The sequence below is a fragment of the Mytilus trossulus genome, chromosome 14, assembly GCF_036588685.1.
Source record: "Mytilus trossulus isolate FHL-02 chromosome 14, PNRI_Mtr1.1.1.hap1, whole genome shotgun sequence".
In the NCBI taxonomy this organism is placed as follows: domain Eukaryota; kingdom Metazoa; phylum Mollusca; class Bivalvia; order Mytilida; family Mytilidae; genus Mytilus; species Mytilus trossulus.
In genome coordinates, this window is record NC_086386.1 from 4,020,866 (window position 1) to 4,041,446 (window position 20,581).

Consider the following 20,581-nt stretch of genomic DNA (forward strand, 5'->3'; position numbering starts at 1 on the left):
TTTAAGTGTTTTTTTTTTATATCTACAATCCTTGTATAGGTAAAGCCACTTCACAAGTTAACAAGGTTACAGTATGTTAGTTGACCTCTTTACTGCTTTTCAGAATTTTAGTCAATCTAACGGACAATTTCGACATGAAACATGTAGATGAGACGACAACGAACCGTTATTTGCATAGATTTTTGTGAAGCTGAAGTGCCAATACAAACAAAGTATCTCCTCAGATTTGCTGTTCAAAGATCAATATATTACTTAATGTTATTAACGGCCTAGCTATTTGTAAAAACATACATTCGACAACACGCTAAACAAAAACTTATCAAATTTAATTAAATTAAAACAGAACAATATGCAAATATACAAATATACAAATAAACAGAAATAAACCTTACTTGATCTTATATTTCTTTAGTGTGTAACTGAAAATATACGAAAGAAAAACCGCGAGTAACAGATCCTGATAACCATTAATTTGATTATTCATGCCAGTTTAAAAGTTGCATAGTTTGATATGCACAATCAAAACTTCCAAACTGTCTCTGACAGGCATCCACGGATCTAAAGATACGCTAAATAGCTTAGATTGCATTTCTTTCTGATACAAACGACGAAAACGGCTAAGCTCGCACATGTTTTGATCATTTGTTTCTAAAGTACGTTTGCGCAGTTTACAGGTTGTCGGTCATCGTTTGTTTGCACACATGCTACATTTGTTTCTAACTTCAACCTTGAATTTTAGTAAAATAAGAGAAAACATTGGAACAATCTGCAAACGACAAATACTGCAGTGAAATATTCACCCTATGGCCTATCATATCGTAAAAACGTAACAAAAATATTTAAGAATTGCTTGCTAAATTATGACAATAGTTGGGAGACTTTTGAAAAAGGGACCATGCCTTAACAGTGTTTAAGCAAAAAAAACCCCGAAACACTGTTAGTAATAGTCTTAATTGCAGGCAACATACTTTCTTATATACAAAATAGAAAAACCGGTGTAGTCAACCGATTTACTACTACTACATTGTGGCTGCATTTCTTTCTAACCGAAATTTTGTAAACGTTGTGTCGCGTTTGTTGTTGTTTTCTAAGCGCTGCAAAAGTAGAAACAAATACATCGTTTGATAAGTCTTTACTGACCCTGTTTGAACTTTCAATTATGCAGGTACATGTTGATGGAAGACAGACATTTTACAAACGTTTAATCAGGTTGAAGTTAAAAACAAATGTAGCGTTTGTACTAACAAACGACAAACGACAAACTGAAGACTCATTTTCAGCGTGTGCATAGTTTGTCAAAGTTTATGTAAATTTTGCAAAATTCATGTTTGAAAGAAATGATCAAAACAAGTGCGCGCGTATGCCGTTTGCATTGTTGTGTTAGAAAGAAATGCTGCCTGTATGTTGGTTAAAGGAACCGCATTTAGTTATAATAAATCTGTTAACCAACAATATGTGCATGCATTATTGAAAGTTCAAACATACTAGTACGATAATAAACGCCACACAAAGTTGTTACACAATTTAGGTTAGAAAGAAATGCACACTGAATATGCTATTGACTAAGTCTTTTGCTTTTTCAAATATGCAGTTGGCGAAAAATACAGAAAGGGCCTGTTTTGTTTTGTTTTGTTTTACTTTAGAGTTATATCTCATCTCACTATTGTAATCAAATACAAATGTTAGGAATTACTTTGCATTTTAACTCCTGCATTTGTACTAGGAAAACATATTTCTGTTCTCCATGATACTACACAATCATGTTTATTTTCCTGTGCATTATATTTCTTGTTGTGGCATTGTGTTCAAGGTCTACAACATTATATTATGTGCATGGCGGCATTTTTGTTAATGAACATATGTATGGTTGACCCTAGAAGTTGTTTATTATCTCACCCCTAAACTTATTGATTTTATATTTTATATTGTGTTATAGATCAAATTTATTCGTTCAGTGTATATTAACGTTTTTGTTTTCATATGTCTTTTGTTTGAGTAAAGACATTTCAATTGATAAGTTTTAGAATTTATTTCTATTTCTGTGATGTAACACTATTGTTCCGCGTAAGGTTGAAGGTTGGTACCTATTAAAATGTTTAAACCCGCTGCAATTGTTTGCACGCGTCTTTATTCAGGAAGCATGTGAAACCAATCGTGTTGCTCTAGTTAGTAAAAATATAATTCGTTAAGTCACATTTTGGGAATAGGGACGCTATTGTAGTAAGTAGATCGTTGATCATCTAAAAGTCTTATTCAAAATTGTTTTTGCCTTTTTCAGACCTTTTTAAGGATATTTTCTCAGTTCTTTTGTGAACTCACTCGCTGAAAGACGAAAGCAATGCACGTCAACATCTAATGTTGGTTTATATGGATCTAATTGGCCTTCATTAGAAGGATCGGTAACATCAACCTCAAAATATGAACTACTGCTTACGTCTTGGTCTACGTACGTAGAAATATTACTACGGCATGATTGTCACGTTCTTGTCTAGTAGTGCTGCGTCTTAACGTGGCATTTCAAATCATATTTTCTTCGTCAATTGAATTGTAGATACTACTATCGTTGTTAAATTGAATATCGGCCTGATCTGATGAAACTTGAACATGATGTGGCGTTGATCGTTTCGATATGTTTAAATGTTCAGTTTTCCTTCTGTTTTTCAAACAACATGATGTTAGAGCAACCATTACTGCAATGATTCCTGCACTTATTGAATAAATAATAATTTCACTTCTTAGAAATATCCCATCTGAAAAAAAGATGATAACATGCAGTAAAATGTTAAGAATGTGAATTCGATCAGTTGACTATAATGGATTTCGTCAAATACAAATACCAAAAAAGTTATTAACTTTATATGAGTCAAATGCATGGAGTATGCTTGGTTTTGCATCTTCTGTAACTTCATACCTTGTTTACCTTTACTATTATTCAAGCGTTACACAGTGACTCTTGATGTGTACCTCAATTTTAATAGTTTTGAATTTTTCCTCTTGTATCCTTAGTTTAGAACTCAGTTATTTCTTATCATTCAATGCCGATACGGATTAATAATTCATGGAAAAAATAATTGCTAAAATAAACTTATAGAAATGAGTTCCCAATTATTTCAGAAAATAATAAGAATTGTTTATAAAAAACAGAAAAGGTCATCAAACATTAAACGTCAAAAATTGCTAAATGCTTTTCAAATTGCAACATGAACTTATTTCGTTATATGATACTTCGGTAGGTCTGACCAATACCACGGGAATTTTAAAAAACCATTGAGTGAATGATTTGAGAGGAGTTAAATTTATGAAATAGGCATTTTTCTGTAGATTTATTTTCTTGAAATCGATAAGATTATGTGTCTAAAATAGGTAACAAATTTGTATTGAAAATCCTATTATGTACACAATAAAGATACACTTTCCCCCGTACAAACTTCCAAAACTGGATATAGAAATTATATTCAAACGTTTATTTACCATTTTGTTCATCTACAGCAGAATTATCCACTGTTGTCAGGACATGTGTCGATCCCTTTGTAACTGTACTGTTCGAATTTTCTGAAATATATGTTTTCACAATTTCAGTTTGTATAGAGAGATTTTTTTTATTCCAATATATACAAATATAACTACGCACTCATTCATACAGCACAATCACTCAAATGCATATATTTTGTTCGTTATTGTTATTGTATAAGAATTAAATATTTGAGTTTCTCATTAAAAATTATATGCACTTATACCCCATGATTGTGCTTTGTGTATCTACTCTACAGTATTGTCTGTTTATTATTGAAGGGCATGTAGTTGCTAACATTCATGTCAATTTGCTCTAGTTGATAATTAATTCTTTTTCATTTGACAAAAAGAACACAAAATATTGAATAATGCTAAACATGACATATGGCAGCAGTTCGTTTGCTGTTTTTCAACTATATTTAACATGGCTATTTTAATTCACATTCCGAATGGGAAGTCAATCATTACAGTTTTCTATGTAATAGTTTAATCAATTATGAACCAGATGTCTTACCAAACTCAATTGTTGAAAAAATATAGTTACTTAATAATCAGCTATACTATTATAGTTTTAATATGAAAAGTAGCCTTTAGTCCCTACTTCTAAACAGTCACATCAAATGATATCCCTAAACATAATCAATATATGTTTTTTTGAATGATAATCAGGTTACGGTTAGTAGATAAACAACAATTAGTTTTACTTCCGTCCTTGTGATTGAAGTATTGACTGGAAATCCCAAATTAAAAATAAGACCAAAATACATTTTTCTATGCCGATTTATTGATCATATACTGTTATTATAATTATAGTTATTGAAAAATATCTATGTCTGTTTCAGTATTATTTATCTTTCGAACCTTATCAAGGATTTTATTCGTCTTAGTATTGATTTTCCTATTAGATTAAAATCAAACAAAATACTATATTTTGTAATGTTTTACTATGACACCACTATCCTAGGTTTAGGAAGAGTTCTTTGTTCTCATGTTCCAAGTCGTGGGCTTATAACCATTATTTTGTACAAACATTATCCAGTTAGTTTTCTCGTTTGAGTTGTATACATTTTTGATTTCGGGACATTTTTATAGCCGATTTTCGGTATGGATGTTGCTCATTAATGAAGGCCGTATAATGACCTATAGTTGTTAATTTCTGTGTCTTTTGGTATCCTATGGATAGTTGTCTCAATGGCAGTTATACAGAAATATTTTTTTATTTCTATATTATAAATGTGGTATCACCTGGCACGATAGTTGTACTCCCAACACACCCGTAAATGTTATTACAGCTGTAAAAGATAAAAATGAAAGACACAAAGGGTATACATGAATGAAACAGAAGCCTAACTAGACGATGAACTAATACTAAATAGCTATAGATAATTAGCATTATAATGGTTAAAAGTCAATGTTACAAATGTTTAAATTGGATATGAATATTGTTTTGACATGAATCATTATTTTATCCAGACTTTGGTCAGCATTATCATGATTATAGAGTGTCGCTGCTATAATATGATGGGAAATAAAAACTCTTTATTCTGGAAAAAGTTGATGAAGTATAATGCAGTTAAAATGAAGAATGTGATAAAAAACCTCTTATTCTTCATTTTCAATAAGAATAATAATAAGTAAAGTTATCTTTAAAGGCGATATACCTTTCGTTAAGCTGACACCTACACACATCTCTGCATTTCCTTCCCCACAGTCCAAGTGAACATGGTTGGCAAGGAAGTCCATCCTTTGAAACATATCCAATTTCACATTCTATAAGAAATACAACAGTTTGGCATTAACATATAAAGTCTTGTGAATCAATAAAAGCAAATAACAGGGGAAAGGAAGTTTTCACAAGCATTGTGAAGGCTTAAAAAAATCCATATGAAAACTACGATTTTCAATACAACAGATTTTTATGAAAACCAAATGTCAATTATTTAGACAATAACAAGTTATCATACTGTATTCAAAAATGATCAAAACCCATACTATGTTATATGTCACGCTATATAAAGCATCAGGATGTACAATATTAAAAAATTAAAACGAATAAACCAACGGCACCACATGAAATGTACAAGAAGTAACGAAATATCACCAATCAGCGACAACACATGAATATTAGGCTCCTGGTTTTCAGGTTCGTTCTGTACAAAATACAAAATACAAAACTTCAAAGAACCGATTTGAGATGTTTACTGAAAACAGCAGTACCAGTGTGCAAACCTTTTTCTGTTTCTTGCTAGTAAACTATGGTGTTGGTTTACCTCTCGGTGTTCGACAACTAACTGTGTTGAAACGTGTTTTTTCGACAGAAAAAGTACACGCTTTGTTTTAATGATTCTGTTTATATATCAAAAAAGAAGATGCGGTATGATTGTCAATGAGTCAAATATCCACAAAAGACCAAATGACACATTAGTTGACATCTATTGGTCACCGTACTTTATTTGATATATCGCCTAAGTCTGTATTTCCATGTTAAGGGTATTTCCAACATTTGTTTCTTTCAAATATTAAATGATATAAAACATACCAACAAATATGCCATTTTTTTCCTCGTGATTATTGCAACAAAATCCAGGCCGTGCTACACCATCCCTGTACACACAATAAAAGAAACCCAGTTAAATAAAATTAAGGCCTAAAATTAATAACAAATTTACCATTTTCTATACAACTGATCTTTAGAATTCAATTCATATGTTTTGGTAGCTGATATTTTTAGTTCAAAGTAGATGTTAATACATGTAACGGAGTAAAACGTATTCAAACCGTGTGTCATTATATTTGGTTTCTGCAATGAAAAACAATTGATTTAATTGTACGTTTACAATTATGCACTTAATTAAAGTATTCTGTAATGTTGTTGTTTTTTACAAGCGTAACTCATTTTGTTTATTTAAACATGAGCATTTTATAACACGTTACAACGATAAAAATTAGTTATTCAAATTATTGGGAATCATACAATGTCTCCATCATTTTGTAAAAGAATAAACTAATATTACCTTAAATTATCATAACATATATGTATGTCACTCTGAACAAAGCCTACTATCAAAACAAAAATATACATTATCATCTTCATCAGTTTTTCTGATAAAATATCATGATAAAACATATTATTTCCTTGATTCTGCAAATATAAATTAATAAACCATATATCCGGAAATGGCCAGGTCTATGACGCGTAGGTGCATTGCTATTAAATTTGAATGAGCAAGATATTCCATCAAAACGGCCATGGTTTTCATTGTTTATATCTTCGGGGATTGTTGCTGACTTCGGTATCCATGCCAATTGTTGTTAGTGTTTTAAATGTCTTCAAAACATTCTAGATTATTAACGAAGTGCTATATACACCTATCTATGGTTTTGTTTTTAGCGTACGCTGAAATTGTCCAACATGCCTATCTTTGTATTTTAATCATAGTTTATTAGGTATTCACACTTTTCGGTGTAAACACCTATTATAGTTGTTCTGATTATTTGGTCTTTCGACTTTTCTTTAGAAATACATTTAAATTTGTTCCTTTTCCAACCTACTTTTATTACTAGCGTAGAAATTTTCGTTTGCAATATGTTGCTTAGATGTTTGTTATATGATGTTTAACAGATTATGCGTCTTTAATTTTGACCCTGCTAACCAAATTATTTTCCTTATAGGAGTTTTCTCTCCGAACACTGTTTTACTTGTGCGTGCAACTCCTCTTAAACCGTAAAGGAATGCGATAAATTTATTTTACCAAATTGGTCGTTATACCCAATGCTTTGTCCAATTTTGAATGAAACGATACGAACACTCGTTTTGAGAGTAATTTATCTTTCTATTTTGACATAAGGAATATAAATGTATAGCATAAATGCTTAATGATAGAGACATAAGGAAAATTGAATTAAGGTCCTTGGTTCATTTAAGGTAGCACAATACAAAGATTTTATAACTCTAACTCCCAAGTCTTAAACTGCTGTAACTTTCTTAATAATGCTTGAAAATTTATAAAAGTGGTAGTTTTGGATAACTAAAAGATTAATTTTTCAAATTAATGCAATGTTAGTATTATGAAACAATTATGTAACCAATTATAATGTTAACTGTGTCTAAAATATTGTTCACCAAATATTCACTTTCAAATGAAATTAGCTTCTGCATATGTTTCCCTAGAGGGTTGCTTTTATTATATGGTGTTCCTATGGCCATTATCTACAAAAGGATTTTTAGATTTTAGATAGAATGTATAGAACAAATTTTACACCTAATTATACTTTATCCTCTTTTATGTGGTTAGGATGGTTACACTTATTAGAGATTTATGAGAGAATGGAATATCATAGAGACAATCTGAGACATCCTTTTGAAGACCATGATGTGTAAATTAAGATTTCGTTAAAATTTTCTGTATAGTGAAAGAGATGACAGAGCTAAATTCATTCAAGTGAACTTACCCAGATTTTGCCACTAATTACATAATAATTGATTATATAATGATAACATAATAAAAATATTGATTTCATTTTAAAGAATTATCTTTTATCTATCTATATATACCTCCTTCATTATTTGCTATGCATTCATTCGAAAGTTACAGCATTTCAAAGGTTAGTGATTAGAAGTAAAAAAACCTTTGTATTGTGCTACCTTAAATGAAATTAAGGCCAAATTCAAAGGTAAATGTCATATTCAGAATTTCGGCTTGTCCTTGTTTTATGATCTTCTCTGTCATTTTTTAAAATAGATATTACAGATCTTGTGCTTAATCCTTGCTTAATTGTTATTAAGATATGATACATTTGGTCTAAAACAATCGAATTTTTAAGAGTTATTGTCCATGAAATGATTCAATTTGAGGTAAATTAATTATTACTCTGAATGATTGGAAGGCTGTACGGTGACCTATAGTTGTTAATTGCAGAGTTATTTGGTGTCTTGTTGCGAAGTGTCTCATTGGCAATTATAAAAATCTTTTTTTTGTATTGGTACATGATAAAGCCGTACGGTCTTTTACAAACTGTTTGTTGAAACATAACCTTGAAAACACATCAATCGAAATTAACTTTGGGAAAACCGGAAGTAACTATTTTAGCACCTAGTTGATGGAAAAGTACCTAGAAACCTATATTATTTAAATATGCATACCTGCAACTTTCATTTGAGACCGGAAATGAAATTCAATAAAACAGCAGTAACTTATATCTACCTTATTCCGTGCGAAAGTATATAAAAACCATTTATTGTTGTTTTCCGTGTAGATATAGCTATCGTATAAGACCGGAAATGATATTGTTATTGTTAAACTGCCTATTCTAGAGGTGGCATGAATTAGATGTGGATACTGAAAAAATTCTAAGATATTTTGGATTACATCCAATCTAAGACTCTCTCATCTTGCAAAAGTGTGAAAACATTTGACTTCTACACTTTACATAATTAAGTATTCCCTATTCCAAAATAAAAGACACTTTGAAAGAGTCAGTATTACTTTGTTTCATTAAAAAGAATGGCGAATGCAGGTACAAATATCTTGTTTTTGGGATGGATAAACTATACTTTGTAAAAAATCACTTTGATCCAAACAAAAAAAGTCTCTAAAACTGAAATTATCAAGATGTTTGATTTCTTGATTGACAACATATTTGTTACATCAACATACTGTCGGAATTCCAATGGGAACCAATTGTTCCCCTCTCATTGCTGACTTGTTTTTTTTATTATTGTTATGAGGCTGACCTCATATAGGACATGTTTAGGAAGAAAGATTAGAAGTTAGCAACATCATTTAACTTTACGTTTCGCTATACAGCTGATGTTTTTGTCACTAAATAATACAAAATGTGGTGACTATGTTGAACGAATCTATCCCATCGACCTAGAAATAAAGGATACTATAGATACAATTATGTCTGCCTCATATCATGACTTTCATTTAGACATTGAAACTCAGTGTCGGTTAAAAACCAATGAGATGATATCAGCTTTCCGATTGTGAACTTTCGTTTCTAAATGGCAACATTCCAGCAGCGTTTGCATACGGAGTATATGTCTCCATATTGATATGATATTCCCGGGCATGGTTGTTTTGATAGATGATTACTGCTCACAAGGATGCTATTAAACCAGGAGTTTCAGATGACGAATTTGAAATCATCCCTCCGTAAATTTTACGCACAACATCACGAATTGGTTGAGCATAATAGAATAACAGTTTCAAACATGATATCGGATATGTTATTTTTGTCGTAACTAGCTAAAATCCCCTTCAATTTTCACGAATGTGACCTACCGTATAAGACTATTGACCGGATTTGTAATAGCATTAGCAACACGATGGATGCCACATGTGCAGCAGTATCTGCTTATCCTTCCAGAGCACCTGAGATCAACTCCAGTTTTTGGTGGTTTTGTGTTGCTTAGTCTTTGATTATGTTTTGTCTTCTGTACTTTCATTTGTCACTCGTTTGACAATTCTTCTGGTACCTTTTGTTTCTCTTTTACATCACTCTTACAGGTGTGTGAAGATGGATAGATATAATTGTCCCATTTGTGAAATGAAGTTTATAAGAAAAGATGTATTAATGAGGCACTATAGAAACAACAATAAGCATGGCGGAAATCAGTGATGTATATCCGCCATCACTACTGCCCCAAAACACCACTAGAGCGAAAAAACTAAAGATGTGGAATAAGACAAAAAAATATTCAAAATTTTATAACGTTTCACACAAAGTGCGAAAAAAAATGGTTGTACAGAATAGGCGGTCAATGTATGATGGAATCAGAATCACGTGTACAGGTCTACGTGAAATCAATTCATTCAAGAGATACCTGAGAATTTTTGAAAGTTGTAGCTTCCTTGACCCAACAAAGCGAAATCTGGTAATTTCAAACATGAAATCTTGTCATATTACACAATGCAAATGGTAACAAATCTGACCCAGAATTCCCTATTGTTATGGCCTATCGATTAATTACTAAAACAAATTGTCAATAGACTTACAATATACTTACCAGCCTTACGAAATTCAACGACAATAATACATTCATAATTAAATTTTGGATGCAACGCGTCTTCTAATTGGCTGACGTTGTTTTGTCTATAAGCCCATAGACATAATTTAGTCATATGACCGTGATGTCATCACCGTTTTTCCATGATTTACTCCGGTTTAAAATGGAATTTAGATTATAAGTAATGACTGTAATATTTTTTCTGTCTATTCGAAATAACATAAAAAATGTGGAGCACACTGTTAAATAACCAACTACGCGCGTTATTCAGTGTGTACCACATTTTCTATGTTATTTCTTCATAGACAGAAACAATATTTCAGTCATTACTTAGATATATTTGTACTCCGATGATCTCTGATATGTGAAAATTGAATTAGCTTTAAAAAATGCTAAAATAACAGACCATGTCTTCTTGTTAACCTCAATTGATATTAAATCAAAGAAACATACACGAAAATAAAGGAGGAATGTGTCCATGGTGCACAGATGATGCTTGGTCACCCACCGTCAAATAAAACGAAATAAGATGGCATATTATAATTTGCACGGTACACTCATTAACGAGACAGACTTTAAAAAATAAATACAGCACTCGAAACAGTATATCATTTTTTATTTGCGATAAAAAAAAAATGAAAACCAAAAACATGCCTAGTTTTGATTTTTTTGTTTTAAGATATAAAATAATACAACGAAAACATGTTGAAGATATCAAAAACGAAAAATGAAAACATGTTTTTCAATGTGGTTTGTGAGAAACAAAAAAATATGTATTTCTTTATATTTACAATTACAATGTCTAACTGGCATGTTTCATTTAATCCACGAAGAATAAAATTTCGGTTCAAAAATTGTAGGACCTCGAATTTTACCACAAATGCAAATTGCTTGTTGTAAGGTTTGTCGATAGCCAATTTCGATCGTTGAAGATAGGATAATTTGAAGCAATATAAAAAACATCTTTCATTTAATTTGTGTAACTATTTCTATTTACATATGTAACTGTCACATATATGTAATTTTGGACAAACCAAACTAACTTTCACGAAAGAAAATGAATATTCAGGAGCCTGTAATTCAGTGGTTGTCGCTTGTTTATGTGTTACATATTTGTTTTTCGTTCATTTTTTTACATAAATAAGGCCGTTAGTTGTCTCCCTTGAATTGTTTTACATTGTCTAGATCTTATCGTGGCCTTTTATACCTGACTATATGCGGTATGGGCTTTGCTTATTGTTGAAGGCCGTATGGTGACCTCTAATTGTTAATGTTTGTGCCCTTTTGGTATTTTGTGGATAGTTGTCTCATTTGGCAAACATACCACATCTTCTTTTTTATATAATATAGAAATAAGTTAGAAAAACATATATTATCAAGAAATCAACATTTCATCTCCAAGTGAAATTATAGATTAAATATGTAAGAGCTTTGAAAGTATGGACCTTAAAAATCTAACACAGTAATACACGTAGCACAATATCTTGTTTTTAAAATGTTGTCATCAGCATCACATGTAGAAAGTTAATTTATTAAGTCTTTGTTGCAATTCCTATTGTACACTGATTCACTTTTTCAGCAAACCTAAGAGAGGTTAATGATTCTTTGTCACATTTTTTCGTAGGTGAAACATTAACAAACATGAGAGTTTTGCTATTTCCTCCTAAAGAATTCTGTAACAATTTAGTTAATTTAGAATTTCTATATGGTATATGGCCTGCACCATTTCCCAAAGCCATTATAACATTACCAAGGGTACTCAGTGATTTGTTTATGGCTTTCGTCTCTTCTTGTCGTTGAGGTGTTGCCTCACTATCGATACTCTCGCTTCCAGCGAGATCTACCATATTTAATGTACCGTTGCTTCTTTCTTTAGTTATTAGATTTTCTCCTATTAATTGGAGTGTCAACACACTATGACTTCTGGATGATCTCTCATTGCCGGTAGTCTTACCAACAGATCTTTTGTTAGAAGCCCTCTGTAACAAATTATAGACCTTTGTTTCTTCAGTGAAAGGTTCAACGGTTAAATTAGAAACATATAAACCTTTATCAGACATATTGATGTCATGTTTAAGCTCCTCGGTGCCAAGCAAGTCACGAATTGTTTCATTGTAAATTTCTAAGAATGACATCTTTAAAATGTATTTCCATCCTATACTCTCTATCTCTTTAGTTTTATCCAATATGTGTAGAACTGCTCTAGGTATCATTCCCTTATTCACAATTTCATCATTGGATACTCCTTCCATCGTATAGGTCTTTCCAGAACCAGTCTGACCATAGGCAAATATACAGACGTTATAACCATCCAACGCACTCTGAACTAACTGCGAGAGTTCTTCAAATACTTGATGTTGTTTAGCGTTGCCCCTGAATACTTTGTCAAATTCAAAGACATGGTCCTTGATTAAATGTTTACCTGCCTTTACTTTTGCATCTTCGGTTTTGTGCAGCTTTATTATTTTTTGTTCTCGATCATGTTCAGGAAACGATATGACTTCATTAGTTTCAGTTCCCAACAATGGTCGAACTCTACAGAACACTCTGATGTTGCCCTTTAACTCTTGAATCCGATTGTGATATTTTCTTCTTTCTGTTTCATGAAGTCTTATGTCACAATTTTTATTTTCTATTTCAGTATTTTTTTTGTTCAATAATTGTTTCAGTCTCATTATCTCAGTGTCTTTTTCTTGCAATGTAGAATCCTGTTTTAGTTGTAGTATGATTCTGGTCTGTTCTTTATCTTCAGCTGATTTTAGTTGTTGTTTAAGTGTGTCCCGCTCTTGTTTGTTTACAAACAGATCCCTCTGTAATTTCTCATTCATCGTTGTTAATGCTTCTTTAATACGACTGATTTCTTCTTCGTTGTTATTCTGTTGTTTATGAGACTTATCATGCTGATCTTTATCTTGGCCTATTAATGTTTCTAATGTATTGTTTTCCTGTGATTTATCAGCGGATATACTGATCGATGAATTTATACGTCCGTCATATATAGAAGGGTCGTTTAGAACATTTTTTAGATTGGATCTTTGTTTTGGCTTTTCTTTTTGGTTATTAAGTCCTAAACGAAGAATAAAAATTATACCAAAAAGGTAAAAGCACGACATACAATTGGAAGATAAAACCGATAAAACCGTGACAAAAACACACATTATGTATGCTTCTTTTTCGAGTTGTTGTCTCCTTGACACATTTCCCATTGCCATTTCTGATTTACAAATCAACAATAAGACTTTTTTGTTGTTCGCAGAAATTGAGAATGCGGTAAGTAGTCCCAATTATCGATTCAAAAATCGAGGGAATGTTGATAGTTTCTTTTAAACATTTTACACCATAGATCTTTTAAATTGATGAGATGTTTTTTTTAATTCAAAAGTTAAATCAGCAAAAGGTTTGTTTAAAGTAATTTTTTTAAAGTAATTAATTTGTCATATAGTCTAATGCAATGTATATGTGAAAATAAAATTGTAATTAAACATGTAAAAATATGTTGCAATATAAAGTTAATAAGATTCACCTCGGTCACTATACAATATATATTGGTTATTTTTTAGCATATTTTCATTTTCTTAACTATTCAACATTCTTCCTGATATGTTACACTACCAAATCACAGAACGCCAAATCCGAGTTCCTGTTTATAATGGCCGAAGGAATTATTCCCAAATATTTTATGTTGACAGTTTAAGATAAATCCTCGCAAAAAGACAATAATTTGAGTCATAAACATATTTGGTGTTTGAAAACATCATTCCCTTCTATTAAGTGTTCCTACACAATTTATAGGAAACTTAAGTTGACGAAAAAATTATTCAAGCATTTTATTTAAAAAAATACATTCTATGATATATGAAATAAATGTCTATCAATGGGAAAGATTCAAAAACAATTTGAAACATAAATCGTTTTACACAGCATTATTTAAAAACATTATTACAGGGAAAATGTCAACAGCAAAATGCATGTTTGCTTAGGTAGTACTGAAGGCGGCGAAAGAAAACCATGGCTGACTTTCTTTAGATTCAGGGTCAAATCCCGTCAGTATTATTTTGGTCTATAATATGTTATTATGATCTATTTCTATTATGAATTACTATATACGTTGAACCACAAACGTTACAATCATTCAATCACGTAGTGGAATTGGCTGTTTTTGGATTCTCATAAATTCTACCTGTGACTTTTGGACTGGCTTGAGTCTCGGTCTATTTCTGTAATTTGTTCTTACATACTTTTGGTGTTTAAGCTCTGTATGCTTGCATTGCCTATGTAAATTTTTAGACTGTTTGTGTGCACATTGAGCGACAGGTTTATGTGACGTATACAAATTTTATGACGTCAGACGCGCAGGTCGGTCCGTGTGTTCGTAGATATATGTTTTTGTGTTCTGTTAAATTGTCCCTTTTGAGGTTGTTGTGCGATGATGACTGATGTGCCCATGTTTTGACTGTTTTATTGGTTGTGACTGTTTGTTTGACGCGTCGTGTAGATGTAACGGAATTTGATGGGGCTGTTGTTGGAGGGAGAGGGTTGGCGCTGTGGAGCCGGGTTTGGTCCGCCATTTTCTACATTTGAAAATGCCTGTACCAAGTCAGGAATGTGACAGTTCTTGTTTATTCGTTTTTGATGCGTTTTGGTATTTGATTTTGCCATGTGATTATGGACTTTCCGTATTGATTTTCCTCTGAGTTCAGTATTTTTGTGATTTTACTTTTCACCTATTGTTTAAATGGTTTAAATGATATGGAAAATAAAAAAAACACAAAAAATACTCCGAGTAAAATTCAAATTGGAAAGTCCATAATCAAATGGTAAATTCAAATGCTCAAACACATCAAACGAATGGATAACCACTGTGATATTCCTCACTGGAAACAGACATTTTCTTGTTTGATGGTGGATTAAATCTGATTGTAAGCTAGCTAAATATCGCACCTGTATGACAGTCGCATTAAATTCCATCATTGACAACTTAGTGTGAACAAAACAAACAGACATAATAGGCAAACATGTAACAAATAACGATAGAACAGTGAACTCCGTGTCATAACCTTAATCACTATAAAAACCAACAATTGTGTTACAAAAGAAGAACAACAGGCATAGACAAATCACAATAAAGAACATAATATGCACAATAGCACAATTAAAAGGTTAAGACCAACGTTATATTTAAATCATGTGCTATTGTCTAAACTAGTTTTTGATTAGATCAGATCGAATAAGAAATCTGTTATAATGAACAGATGGTAGCTCAATAAATCCTTCACACAGAAAAGGAAAGAAAGGATATAATATACAGACATTCCTTTCAAAGGCACTACATATATTATTTAACTACCTACAATGAAAAATATACTCGTCCTCTTTCAAGTAGGTGATAGTATCAGTAAAATAAAATGTTGCCGATCAGACAATTATACCATATATTTGCCACTATACACCATACAACCCTAGATAACACAGACAAGGAAAGGCATAACCCGACTAACGAGATAAATTTTGATATCTCCTGGTTGCTCGAGTGGTCTAGTACGATTGTCATGGCACAAGCTGTGTTGCCACTATGTCTCCTATGGGCAGTATTTGAAACCAACTAATATGGGATGAATAGAAATTTCCCAAACCAAATTTGAAGATCCTAAAATGTAAAGTTATATTTGCACTTTACGACAAAAAAATAAGATTTCATCTTCCCAATTGTGAAATTTCCATTTCTATGGAGCAACTTTCCAGCAGCGACTAGTCACTACTCTTTACCTGTTTATTATGTCAAGGCAAAGTTAATATTTATCCCTCCAGAAAATTAAACAAAAAAATAATTCTTACCTTTTGTGAATTCAATTTCGCTTATTTTATCCCAAAAGAAGAACAATATCACTGCAAAAATGGAAAATTGTATTTATATTAAGAAAATCAAATAGTTTGAATCTTGTACACTCAAAATTGTATAAAAACAGTTGTTTTCTACCTCCATGTACACATGATGTATATATTGCTTTAGTCTCACGAATATGTATGATGAAGTAACAATTCTAAATTAAATCGTAGTATTTTAAAGGATCGTGCATATATTGAATATGAAGTGTTTCATCGAATTCCCAAATATAAATATAAAAAACCATGTATAAAAATTGCTCGATTAGTGTTATGAAAGATTTCTTTTTATGCATAATAGTTCCTAATTTTAATATTTCAATCAGTGACTATGTGAAATGTATCTATGTATAGTAAAGAACTGCCGAATTTAACACTTCACACAAAATGTACTGTCACCATCACGAATTGGTTGATATATACGTTGTGTCTTTTACTTTGAGCGTTAACGACTTCCAGTCGCATACAACTACAGAAACAAACATTTCCTTTAAAAAAATCACATTTGTTTTAATGACAATAGCATGGAAGGTAAGGTTGTTTACACAGCTACTTTTGCATATGTACTATTTCTGTAATAAAAATATGTAGTACTTTTAATATTTAGTACTATTTGTTTACTTTAAAAGTATTGTAATATTTAGATACTTGTATTTTACAGTACTTGATTTGTACTAAATATTTTGGTACAGAAATAATACAATATTCCATGTTTGAAATTCATAATTTTAAGAGATTTGAAATAGAAAAACTTTCAAAATGCTGAAAATGTAGCGATAGTAACAAAAATCTGTAGTACTTAAATTTCAAGTACAAATTGAGTACTATAAAGTACAGCAGAGACATATAATACAAGAGATTGGTAACTCGGCGAAATCCCGTGATTTCACGCGGCAAGATTTAAATCTCGCGAGATTTCTGTGGGTAATAGAGTCTTTATCAAAGTATCAAAAGTACTCGAAGAAATGGTGAAGTTGAAGCATAAATAAACTGTTTCAGTGTTAAATTTAACATAATTAATTGAATAATTTGAGTTCATACGCAATTATTTATTTCAATGACATTTTAATTTTGATTATTTGTATTTTTGTAAAAGAAACGCTAATTAATATTCATTGTATTAAAAATACGATATTAAATAATTAACACTTAATAAATTGTATGTCTTGTATCAGAGTTAATTTTATTTGATAGTTTCATAATCATGATAATGGGTTTCATTTAAATATACACCTGTTTTTGAGACATAATGTCACAGTGTGACATGTATATTCGGCTTTAATTATCCGATGGTTAGGTAAATCACAACCTGTTAAAATTACTTTTATTTGACATCTGGTACACACGAAGTTGTTACACCACAGGTGTCCACACTCTTTCCGAAAATACTATTTACAAAATATAAAATTAATTAATATTTAGAAAAAAAAGAAAAAAATGTTTGATAAATTTATCGTTCATCATGATCGACTGTGTCTTATATTCATAATTTGTATAGATTAAAATTGATTACTTTCTGGGTTCATTATTAATTTGGCTTGTATTGATTTTTTTTTATGATTGTCGGTAAACTGTTTTCTAAGTGTGTTTTTCGAAATTTATATTATGAGCATGTATTGAGTTGCTTTTTATGATTGTCGGTAAATTTATGCTTTCTCCTTTTCACGGATTGTGTATTTAGTTAGGACTTACATTTAATGCTCATTTAATATATATAGAAAATGGCATTATAAGTCTCACTTTTGACCTCAAATATAAAGGGATTTAACCATATTGTAAGCGTAAGGAACTGCTAAATATACAATGAAATTAGAACAGCAGCATGTATTGCTGCCATTGCATGTAATAATTTTAGTAAGAAGAAAAAGTTTACTATGTTATGCTTCTGTTAACATGGCAAGTTGACTTCAAAGCATACATCAGTTAAAATGCCATATTGATATCTAAATGTTTCGAAAAATCTAAATATGATATATACAGCAACAAACCAGGGAATTACAGGCTCCTTACTTTGGAAAGGCACATACATAATAAAAGCATGATAATAGATTTCACCATTATCACAAGCCGTACAATTTAATGTTCTTCTTTGTGGTTTTTTGTTACGTTTTCCCCCACAGTGAGCATATCTATAAAACCTATAAACCAATTAATTTGGTGTGGCTTTTGAATAAACCAAAGAACATAGATGTTAAAAAACACCGACATACTTCCCAGTATTCTAAAATGAAAAGGACCAGTCAGACTGAGAATCAGATCATGTACATGTATTTATGTATACAATATATCTAGAATATCACTACACATGGTTCCATCCTTTTTCAATAATTAAACCAAAATTTAAGAGAACAAAAATAATTCCAGGTATAAATAATATTTTTATTTTCAAACATTTATTCATAATGTTACTGTCAATGATAACTGGGAGTTTTATGCTCATTTCCCTGCAACTGATCTTGTACAGTTCAACTATGCAAATTTCGGATCTGTACAGCTAAGCATATATATCAATCAACGATGGTAAATTATAATAAATTGCATACATTGAAAGAGAGATGACAAGTGTCTTCATGTTCATTGTGTAACCCATTCACTGCAAATATCTCAATTTCTTGTGAAATCAGTTGCTATGTGCCTTTCAGTGGTGCTAGAAAACGAAACAGCATGACAATCAAATTCAAGTGTACATATTTGTCATTCTCAAATGGCTGTTCTTTTTCTGCATTAGTGTGGTCTGAGTGTTCATCTTACAAGAGTTCTTCTTTGTCTTCTTCTGATGTTATAGAAATTTCCTCAGAACGTACAAACTCGACCAGAGATATGTCATAGTTGGATGATCCTTTCCATCTTCAGTGTGGATTTAAACTATAACAGATATCTCCTCCATAATGGTACCAACAGCTGTTCATTGTCGAGGATTACTCTCTTTTTAACTCCTTTTGATAATTTCTACATCTTTTCCTCTGTGGCATTCTAAAATAAAAATAATAGAGTTGAAAAGATTATTTGTCTTACTTGTAAACTGTGTATGTCATACAACATTCTGCAGGTTTTTATTATGCTAAATCTATTTTAAATTTCATTTTGTCATGTATAGACCTTTCAAGCTTGTTTTTAGGTACACACATTTGATATGTTTGTCAATTGTTAAAAGTGGTACAGTGAACATACAATGTAAGTTGCGGACATCAACTTTATTTAGTCTCTGCTTCTATATATTTTGTAGGTCTCGTGAGGGTCTAGAAGGGGTTTACATTTAAGGATAACGGACTGAAAGTCACAGGACACAAAGTCACAAATTTAGTAGGACAAAAGTCCCCAGACAACAAAATCACAAATAATATTTTTACAATTGTTTGTATATATAATAGAAATATCTTTAAATATTTATTTTTTTATACACATACATTGTATTCACATTAAAGTTTAAGGAATGTGTCATTATATTTGAAAAATGATTTTTTTACAGTTATTTTATCATCTTTGATATGTTTTTGATAATCTTTGTTTACAAAGTTTGTTTTTATACAATAGTTCAAGAATAGAAATAAGTGTTTTTTGTTCAAGGAAAAAAAAATCAGAAAAAAATATTGTGACTTTTTGTCCTGTGACTTTCTGACAATGTCCTTCATTCATACAAAAGAGTATCGGAATAACTGCATGAATCAAAATCAGAGAAGGAAGGACAAGAGGAAATATCTTATCAAAATATAAAGACTGGAGAATGATGGGGTGCTAAAATAAATAAAGAATAGAGAATGATGGGGAAAATTTACAAAGATAAGAGAAATAAATTTGGAATGTGTACATGTCCATGGTATTCCGGTAATACAAATATATGTCACGCTGATCTTATTTTAACAAGATAATATATTGGAAATAATACAGGCTCATTAAAATGCATATTTATTCTATAATTTCTAAGTTTTATGGAAAAGGGTAGGTCTCGCATAGCCGGATTTGGGTATCATTATGTGAAGAAAAAAAAACACATTTGATGCTATTTTATGAAAACACTATTTGATCAAAATATACGAAAATAGTATCATTTTAACGGGATAACAATCGGGAGTAGAATAGCGCTATAAAATTGCATATATAATCGTAAATTTCTAAATTTTATGAAAAAAAAATGGTGGGCCACACCGGTTCTAAAGCAATAAAGAGGGGAAG

General features: G+C 31.1%; 1 protein-coding gene across 1 annotated transcript; it reads right to left on the reverse strand.

Moving 5' to 3' along the window:
* Window positions 1–12,001: 12,001 nt before the first annotated feature.
* Window positions 12,002–13,737, reverse strand: LOC134696903 (carboxy-terminal kinesin 2-like). The gene has a single exon (XM_063558868.1). The coding sequence runs from the start codon at window positions 13,735–13,737 to the stop codon at window positions 12,058–12,060; it is 1,680 nt and encodes a 559-aa protein (XP_063414938.1). The 3' UTR covers window positions 12,002–12,057.
* Between the last annotated feature and the right edge of the window lie 6,844 nt (window positions 13,738–20,581).

Bases quoted from the DNA above. Each gene is read 5' to 3' on its own strand.
- LOC134696903 (XM_063558868.1), bottom strand. From the start codon at position 13,737: ATGGCAATGGGAAATGTGTCAAGGAGACAACAACTCGAAAAAGAAGCA.